The sequence below is a fragment of the Miscanthus floridulus genome, chromosome 5 (assembly GCF_019320115.1).
Source record: "Miscanthus floridulus cultivar M001 chromosome 5, ASM1932011v1, whole genome shotgun sequence".
Classification (NCBI taxonomy): Eukaryota; Viridiplantae; Streptophyta; class Magnoliopsida; order Poales; family Poaceae; genus Miscanthus; species Miscanthus floridulus.
This window is the reverse complement of record NC_089584.1, coordinates 22,373,901-22,383,521: the sequence shown is the minus strand read 5'-3', so window position 1 is coordinate 22,383,521 and position 9,621 is coordinate 22,373,901. Positions and strand designations below refer to the sequence as shown.

The window sequence follows — 9,621 nt, the reverse complement described above, 5'->3', positions numbered from 1 at the left end:
ATTGCCACATGTACGTGTGGCCGCGTGGCATCCTGTTCGCCTGCTCTTAGACGATCGTAAATTTTCAGTCGGGAATAGTGTTTTTCTCTCACACCAAATCAGCCAGCAGTAAATAATCCACGATACGATACGGCCTCCCGAATAGGCTGTGGGTGGGCTCGCGCACAGTGGAGAGCGGCCATTATTGTGAGCTCGCTTTGCGTCAGTTGATTTGATTATATATATATATATATATATATATATATATATATATATATATATATATATATATATATATATATGCTTCTTAGGGGGTGTTTGGTTTCTTGGTCCAGATTTTAGTCCATGTCCTATTAAATGTTTGGACACATGCATGGAGTATTAAATATAGATTAAAAAAATAACTAATTACACAGATTGCGACTAATTTACGAGACGAATTTTTTAAGCCTATTTAGTCCATGATTTGATAATGTTGTGCTACAGTAAATATATGATAATGATGGCTTAATTAGGCTTAATAGATTCATCTCGTAAATTAGTCTACTCCTGTGTAATTAGTTTTTTAATTAGCTCATATTTAGTCCTCCTAATTAGCATCCGAACGTTCGATGTGACACGAACTAAACTTTAGTCCCTGGAACCAAACACCTCCTTATTCAGTTGAGGTGGGTTCAACAACTTAATAAATACTGTGCAGTTACTACTAATAACTAGAAACAGTGCCAAAAACTATGCATTTTGTTGTTCATTTTTAGGTGTCTCTGAACCAGGAGATGATGGCAGGAGGGCTGAATTCTCTTGGTAAACCTGAATTAGCTGTGCCTAATTAGAGGAGGAGCGACATAATAGATTGTTTGCCATTCTGAAATTGCTGTTCTCTAGGGGTCGGCTAAAGCGCCACCTCCGCGGATGCATGTGTAGTGTAGCGTCGGCTTCCCATCATCCCATGTGGTTGTTGTTGGGCAGCAAAGCTTGACCTGCTGCTGGTACGTTGCGGCGGCTGGCCCCTGTCATCAGGTCCTCCCCCTTGTTCCTTCTTTACATCTTCTCTAGCCTCGCAGTGGTGTGTCCTATTTGGTCGCTAAACATGTCTCAGATGTAATACTTCGTGGTTAAATCCAGTAGCTAGGAGATCTGGTTAACAGCTAGCGATGGCTCCTCGCCACCGCTAATGTTTTTTCTGTGTAACTTTGGCAAACTCCCCTTCCACTGCCCACAGTGTAAGTCCAGGCCGAAAAAAAATACCCGTACGCCACATCCTCCAATGCCGAGAGCCCGGGATTTTACACAGCGTGCGCCAAAACCAGCATCGGTGTCAAAAGTACACGCGGGACCATTTTGTCAGTACGTTATCTGCTTCAAACAGCTGTGAAAATATTTTTTATCTGATCAAGCATCGGGGCATCTACTTTACTCGGTGCCTGCTCTTTTTAACTCAGCATCGCTCTCTACAATGGATGAGCCGATGCTTGAACCCTCTCTTTCCTCGAGGTCCGATCGAGAAAAAAAAACGATAATCGTTTGGGATCTTAAATTTCCAAGGGGTCTATCACTCTATCCATCTAAGCGCATGTGAGAGAGATGCTAGAAGTTTTGTATATGGTGTATGAGAAGGAAAGTCCAAAGGCATGTGCTTCCCAGACTGATGAAACAAAAAACTGTCCTGGCGCACTAAGAGTCAGACCTTTGCATGGCGCTGCCGGCAGGCATCCATTCCAAGAATTCATTCCATATCTACCAACACCTCTGTCGACAGCCTCTAACTTAATTTTTATATATATTTATATAAATATATTTAATATTGAAAACAAAAAAAAAATATTTCTTCCGTCTCAATTTCTTCCTGGTCTATCCATCCCACGCTCATCTTTCATCTCTAGGCCCATCCCTTTGAATTTAGAGCCCAGTGGATCCATCCCTACTTCTCTTTCTGTCACTAAGTCCGTCCCTTAGTCCATGTCCATCCCTTCGAATTTGAAGCACAATCTATTTACCCCTCACTTTTCTATTCCTTGGTCTGTCGCTTTTAAATCTCTTGCTGCAAACTCTTTGTTGGCACCACACCACTCATGCCATGGCTTAGATGCTCGTAATTGTTGTGGTGTGCATGCGGATATGCAACTTATCATCTACCTTTTTTAAAATCATAATAGGTGCACAAAATGGCCACCCTTCTAGGCTGGGTCAATCTCTTATCAATTTCTCATATGAGATTAACCATTTATTATACTAGCATTTATTATGGATCTCGGAGTATATTTAATTTAAGGTTGGGGCAAGCCCAATTAAAAACAACAAAAATAGATGCTATACAAGTACCATACACAAATTGTATGTCCTGTTGTGACTAAAAGTCTCAATTTGATTTTGGTAATTGAATGGCAACCTTAGGTGGACTAATATGTTTTATGATGAACATGTATTTCGTCCACAGGTATACTAGTGTGAGCAAGACATAGAAGCATGGTGGTGACTGGTGAGATACCTTGTGCATGTTGCAAGTGCTCAACTAGTGAGGTTGAAGGAGCTCATTACATATAAGACACGACATGGTGTCATATGGCTAGGTAGAGAAGATCAAGAGGTGAGGCTTGGCTACAAAGGTCCAGGTTGCAAGTGTGAAGGGCAAGCTAGAGGCTCAGGAGCAATTGATTGTCGAGGCGGTGAAACATGAGTAGAGGGCTTAGCGTTGATGGATCGAGACAACGGTGAAGTTGCCAAATACGATTAAAGTTTTTTATGTGGATGGCAGTTAAAAATAGACTCGGAATAAATTTGAAGAAAAAAGAGTGGAAGGGTAGTAAGAACTGTTGCTTATGTGGTAGGGAGGAAACTGGGGATCGCATTTTCTTCAACTGTCATATCTCTAGGATCATTTGGTACTGCTTCAAAGAAGCGCTAGGATGGGATAGGGCTCCTAAGAATATGCAAGGTGTTTTTGATTACCGGATACCTTTGGGGTGAAGTGATTACCATACAAAGCTCCTTATGTTCTCTATAATCTTGTAGGGTCTATGGACCGTAAGAAATAAGATGGGGATTGAAAAGTTTTTTCACGCAATTCTAAAGAGGTTTTCCACAAAATTCTTGCTTTTATGCAGAAATGGCGTATACTACTGAAGGAACAGGCTGCCCAACTAATGGATGACAAGATCTCACGGGTGAAGATTTGGTTACAAGACTTCTGGAAGAATTCCGAGGAGATGGTGATCGAAGGGGTCCTATAGTTGTTGTTTTGCTTCTTTTACATCAGAAGACATTTTCATTTAGTGTTAATGGTAGTGGCTGGCTTTTGTGATAACGTATGTCAGGTGTAGTTTCCTCAATTTTGTTGCTCTCTTGTAAGCTGGTTTCCCCATCAGGATTCAGTTTGATGTAATAACTTTCTTAAGCTTTCTATAAAAGTTGGGTTTTACCCTCGTCAAAAAAGGCAACGGTGAAAGCGAGTGAGGCTGCGATCGACGAACCAATAAGACCATGTGAAGCTACAAAGTGAATCGTGCCATTCATGGAAGATCAAGCCAAGTATTGATTTGTGTTGATGATCAAATGGCTTGATGGAGAGTGGTGAAGGAACTTCATGCTATGGACAATGATAAAAGGTTGCGTGGTTAGCTACACTATGGATGATCGTTCTTCATCATTTGATGAAGATGGAGGTTGGATGTCAAAGAAAATGGAAAGGAATTAGCAAGGCAAAGGTATATTTATATGGCATTTTATTTCACCAGTTTAATAAGGTCGAGTAGAGAAGTACTTGACCTAGTTTAGGGTAGATAGTCATACTATCAAGAGGGACATTCTTGTGAGCTAAATGGTTATCTAGTGCCACTAGGTGAGACTCATGTTGCATTTAGATCGAGTGGTGTGGAAAGGAAGCAAATGAAAATGCTTTGAAAAATATTTTTTAAAATGATAACTTGGTGCTAAATTGTTGGTGTTCATGAGGAACACATTTGGAGTTAGCACACTTGCGAAAAATGGTTTGAGAGCTGCACTTGGTTGTGTTGTTTTGCACTCACCGGAGCCCACCAGTGTGCACTAGAATTGGTGCACTGAAGGTTCTCCAAACAGCGCATATTGTTTGGCTAAAAATGTGCTCGCACGTTACCTTCCTATGTGCACCGGAGTGCATGCACCAGAGGTTCCATACAATAATCTAACAACGGGCGGGAAACAACGCTTGAATGCACAAGAGCTCTCCGGTGTGCACTCGAGAGTAGTTCCAGAGAAGGTTTTTTAACCATGCGTTGTGGAATGTTGTGAACACTAGAGCTCTCCGGTATGCACCGGAGTGGTGCAGTGGAGTGTAACTCTAGAGAGTTCATGAGAGGTGCGTGGGCACCGGAGTGATATTCCAGAAAGGTCTTTGTGTGAACCCAACCACATGTATATGTGACTAAGAGAGTCCTGCACTCAATATGCATAGTTGAGATTGTGATTTGCAGTGAGTTGGAGTGATCTAGTGCGTTTGCTTGATAGAGATATCATCTAGTGGCACTAGATAGGGTCTGGTTAGCAAGCTTGAGGGCTTGTTACTCTTGGAGGTTGGCACCTCCAAGGTGGCTTGGGGCTCGTGGAGTTCGTCATAGGATGCACAGAGATTGTGCAGTGCTCTGAAGTGAGATCGCATTGTGATGGGTGTTGTGCTCGTCCTGCGGGAGATCGCGAAGAGCAACTCTAGTAAAGCCGAGGCGTGAAGAGCGCTAAGTGATCTGTCCAGATCAAGTGCTAGAGCTCACATTGGAGCACACCTTGAGGGATGATTGCAATCTTGCTGGTTTGCTACTAGCAAATTGGTCGGTGACAACTTTGGAGGTTTGCCTCAACGGGAATTAAGTTGTTAACAAACCACCGAATCTCGAGATAAAAATCATCGTGTCAACTTATGTATCCCATTCGTTTTGAAATCCCATACACTAGCTTGCATTACTCGTTAATTCCTTGTGCTAGTGTTGTAGCTGTTGCTCTTTGTGTGCTAGTTAGCTTGAGTAGCTAAATGCTTAGCTCTTGTGTTAGTTAGCTTGTGTAGGTAAGTAAATATTAATTATGAAAATAGTTGTGCTAGTTAGTTTGTATGGTTGTGTACATACAGAGCATGTGTATTTCATACGACTTTTACAGGTAGAATGTGCGCTTCATACGACTTTTACATGATTGTCGGCCGGAGAAGCTAGCTAGGCAACATGCACCCCACTGCAGCGCGACAGTGCTGTGGCTAGGCTGTCAGTACACGGCGGTTGCATTGCTTGCTTGCACGTATCTGCCTGCCCATCACCCCCCGCTTTGAGTCGCCGTTGTCCCTTGATTGCCGATCACCTGTAAACTGCCTAACTAACCTAATCTATCTACCAGCTTGGTCAACGCTGGTCACTGACAGGTGACAGCCACCCCTCACCTACCGGCCCAATCGTTTGGCTCATCTTCGTTCCTGGGCTCTTTTTTTCCCAGAAAGCCTTTCTTTTGGACACATTCAGTCTCTGCTTGTTCAAACATGTAATGCGAAGCACGGGCTCGAACCAATCAAATCAAATGGAGTAAGCATGTGAATCTTTGATTTACCCTTTTTCCCTTTATATAAAAGAACACCAAAAAATGGAAAAGAATTGAGAAATAAATTAAGCAGAGGCCAGGGAGGGAAGAAAAATTAAGAGCTAGTGGCTAAAAAATCATTTGAAAAATAAATAAATAAATAAACTGTACTTGCATCTCGCTGCTCTCTGCGACACCGCTGCCTAGCTACTCCCTGAGGAGCTGCATGGCCTTGCGGAGCACGGGCTCGAACCGCTGGAGGTCCAGCCGGATGTCCTGCTTGCCCAGGTAGTACTCGGCCACCTTCCCCCACCCGCTCCGGTGGATGGACTCCGGGTCCCTGACGGCGGGGTGGTCGCGCCCCAGCGTGTCCACCAGCGTGCTCTCCTCCACGCCGGCGGAGTAGGCGATGTACTTGAGCCCCATGTCCACGGCGGGGATGCCGAAGTCCACCTCCCCGATGTGCTCCATCTTGCCGTACGGGTTGATCTGGACGAACACGGCGCCCGTGGGGAGGAACAGCGAGTTGGTCAGCCCGGCGCCGTGCACGCCCACCAGCACGTCCACGGCGTTCACTTCCTTGGCGAACTCCCCGACGTCGACGTTGAAGGGCGGGTCCCCGATGACGACCTCGAACCCGACGCGGCGAGCCAGGGACACCACGTCGTCCACGTTCACCAGCTTCCGCGGGTGCCGCCGCGAGATGATCATCATCCGTGGCTTAACCCGCTCGTCCTCCTCGCCGTCGGCGCCCGTCAGCCTCGCCGGCGCGGCGCGCGGGAGCGAGAACGTCTCGCGGAGGAACGCGGTGAACTCCGGCATGGAGTGGCCCCGCGGATCCCGCTCCGGGTCGATGCTGAACTCCTTGTGCATGCGGATCCCGACCACGGCGCCCGGGAAGCACCGCACGCGGTCGTCCCGGTCCATGTCCACGACGTCGTGCCGCGACAGGCGACCCAGGATGGTCCGGTACTTGCCGACGTACCACGGCTGGATGTTCTCCACGACGAGCTGCACCTCGCCCTTGAACCGCGCCGCCTGGAGGTAGAGCGGGATCATGATGTCGCTGAAGTCGTGCCAGTAGTTGCCCGTCAGCCCGCCCATGGCCAGCACCAGCGCCGGCACGGGGGAACGCACGTCGCACGCCGGCGCGTCGGCGGCCGACGCCAGCTCGCGCACCGTCACCTCCTTGATCCCGGCCTGGTGCTTCCGGGAGTAAGGGCGGATGCGCCACTCCTGCGGGTTCGGGTTGCTGCCGCCGCTCTCGATGGACGGCGCGATCAGGACGGTGCCCGCGGAGCCGTGGATCCGCACGTCGCCGTCGATGTCGCACACGTCGGACGCCCACGGGCCCTGGATGTCGCACGCCGGCTTCTTCGCCGGAGCACTCTCCGTGGCGATGCCATCGCCGCCGACGATACTACTGCTCCTCCTACCATCATCATCATCTGCATGGATGCATGAATGGGCATCGTTAGATGCTTTCTGGTAATGATTCGATGCTTTCAGACACCAAAGAATCTGAAACCAGCACGTCTCTGCTCTGCACGGCCACTTTCGGTTTCTAAAAAAGTAGCCGTGACAACAACGAGGTTGAGACTGATCGCAAAGGATACAGAACAAACTCGTCTACTTTCTTTTTTCTTTATGACGATTGATTGATGATGAGAAAGAAAAGAAGAGGATATGGATTTGCAAGTACCTGCGAGAGGCTTCTGCTGGTCCATCTCTGTTTCAGCGTGGGGTTCTTCAACTTCAACGCGTGGGGGATTCTCTTGGGCCTCGTGCTCTGCCTTTGGAGGTTTCTCTTCTGGTGCAGGCACTGTCTTGGGTGGCTTCTCCTCTGCACATGGCAAGAGAAACACAAACATGGTATTTAAAAAATGTCAAATTTTGCTGAATTCATAAAATTAACGAGGCTTGATTATTCGGTGAGAGGAAGGAAGGGGTACAGGCTGATTTTACCTATGACGGGGGCCTGCTGCCTCTTCTCTTCAACGGCCGGGGTGATCGGCGACGACGAAGGGTGCGCGTGCCCCGGCGATGCCCTCCGAACAGCTGCGGACGTCAGCTCAATTCCCATCAGTTTCAGAAGGAAGAGTTGGGGAGCAGGAAATAAGTTGTTTAAATTTGAATGGTGGTTTAATGAGCCTGCTATGTATTTTTGCATCACATGTGTTGCAGAGTTGCTAATACTGAAGAATTTCTTTTGAAAAAATAAAAAAAATGCAGTTTTGGTTCTCTTGAATCAGAATTCAGAGGAGCTATGATATGAACAATGATTATGAGTAAAACAGGATTCAAATGAACCACTTGCAAGGTGGCAAAGTTCATGGACTGAATCGGTCAACAAGAATTCAGAAACAGCAAGGACTAAACTTTTCTGCTGAATTATACGAAACCCATGCCAGGGCAATTCGAGGACCAAGCAAAAAGAAGAACTGACTCACCGTTGGGCGCCGTGATCGCGAACTGCTCGGAGACGGTGAAGTAGGTGAGGAGCACGAGGAAGAAGCCGAGCAGGAAGCCAACGCCGAGGTACTTCTGCGCCGCGCCCTTCATGTTCTTGATGACCTTCCCCGGGTCGCCGCCCATCTTTCGTCGTCTCCGGCGAGAGCGCGTGAACCCCTTTCAGCTTTGCCGGCTTCCCCCCTGCGCTGTGATAAATATGGAGGCCTCGCCGCCGCGTGTGCAGGTCGCCCTGGAACACACACACACGCACACCAAGTCACCAACTACGCTGACATGGGAGGGTGAACCTTCCGAGAACTCTTCAATGGACCAGTTCTCGGTGATGCGTGATGAGCTTTTATGGGCTTGCTATGGCTGCTGGCCCGAAGGGAAGACCAAGCCAAACACCGACTCTCCCTCGTGATGGCTACGTTTATAAACTATGGTCCTGTTTGCTTCTATTATAATTCGTACTTTTCAACTTATTTTTTAATCTAAATAGTGTTTTTCTCTCACAACAAATCAGCAGAAACAACGTGCGAAACAAATAAGGCCTATATGCTCATATTTATTTATTTATTATTAGACCCGTTTGGATCCACCGACTAACTATTAGCTGCGATAGCTAGGAAAATAACTAATAGTTAATTAATTGTTAGCTGGATAATATAAGTAAGACATTACCTAAGAATTCAAACAAGACATCGGTTAATTTTTAGCAGATATTTATTATAGCTGCATGTGGTAAAAAAGGCCCTTAGACGTATAATTACAAGTATTATAGTCAGTAGTTGCAATAAAGGTTCTGGATTGAGCTTATTATACTGGGGATTTGGAATATGATGCGTTTTTACTAGTTTGGAGGAGGTTTGGCACAAGGGTTTTGAACATTTTTGTGTGAGCTGTGATTGTGTGTGTATGATTGGGGCAGGGAGTTGGTGTAGGGTGTTAGAATCGAATGTGTACCTTTGTGTAACCCGTAGATCCGGGGACGATCTCTACCTTTAGGGCTTCTCCACTCGCCTGGGACAGTAGCACCGCAGCGGGTAGACGCCGCTGTAACGGTGTAGAAGACGTCGGTGGTGCTGCAGTGGAACGGTGGAACCCTGCAGACGCGACGGTGAGCTTGGTGGGGCACATCCCGTCGCCGGCAGCACGTCTTTAGGATCGGTTTAGGGTTTTCTCTGTAGGTGGGTAGCAGCTCCGTTCAGCCTTGTAGTCCGAGCCTTGATCCCCATCTTCCTTTTATGTGTGCTGTGCGACAGGGGCCCACCAACCGTATTAGGGTTGGGCTCCCCGATCAGAGAGCAGAGACAAGGGCCCAATAGACCGTTGGGCCTATTGGTGGAGATCAACTAACATTCTTCCCTTTGATCCCATTCCATCTTTCACTTTCATATCATTTACTTTTGTTCATTCCATTACAGATTAGCGCATAGAGCATGTCTCATCATCACGGTCCATTATCGATAGACTTAACAGCTACAATACACTACTCTGTTCTGAAATAGATACTTATCTTTGGGCCTTCTTTTGTCCAGGAATTTTAGATTTTCCCTTAAACCCATGCTAGCTACATGTTCTCTGAACACCATGTTCTCTGAACATGTTGGGTGGTAAGCCTTTTGTAAGCGGATCCGCGAGCTTTCTTTCTGT

General features: G+C 46.8%; 1 protein-coding gene across 1 annotated transcript; it reads right to left on the bottom strand.

Moving 5' to 3' along the window:
* Positions 1–5,515: 5,515 nt before the first annotated feature.
* Positions 5,516–8,311, bottom strand: LOC136451754 (beta-1,2-xylosyltransferase XYXT1-like). Its single transcript, XM_066452444.1, has 4 exons — positions 7,965–8,311; positions 7,480–7,572; positions 7,217–7,357; positions 5,516–6,962 (listed from the first exon to the last, which is right to left on the bottom strand). The coding sequence occupies exons 1-4, from the start codon at positions 8,107–8,109 to the stop codon at positions 5,722–5,724; spliced, it is 1,620 nt and encodes a 539-aa protein (XP_066308541.1). The 5' UTR covers positions 8,110–8,311; the 3' UTR covers positions 5,516–5,721.
* Between the last annotated feature and the right edge of the window lie 1,310 nt (positions 8,312–9,621).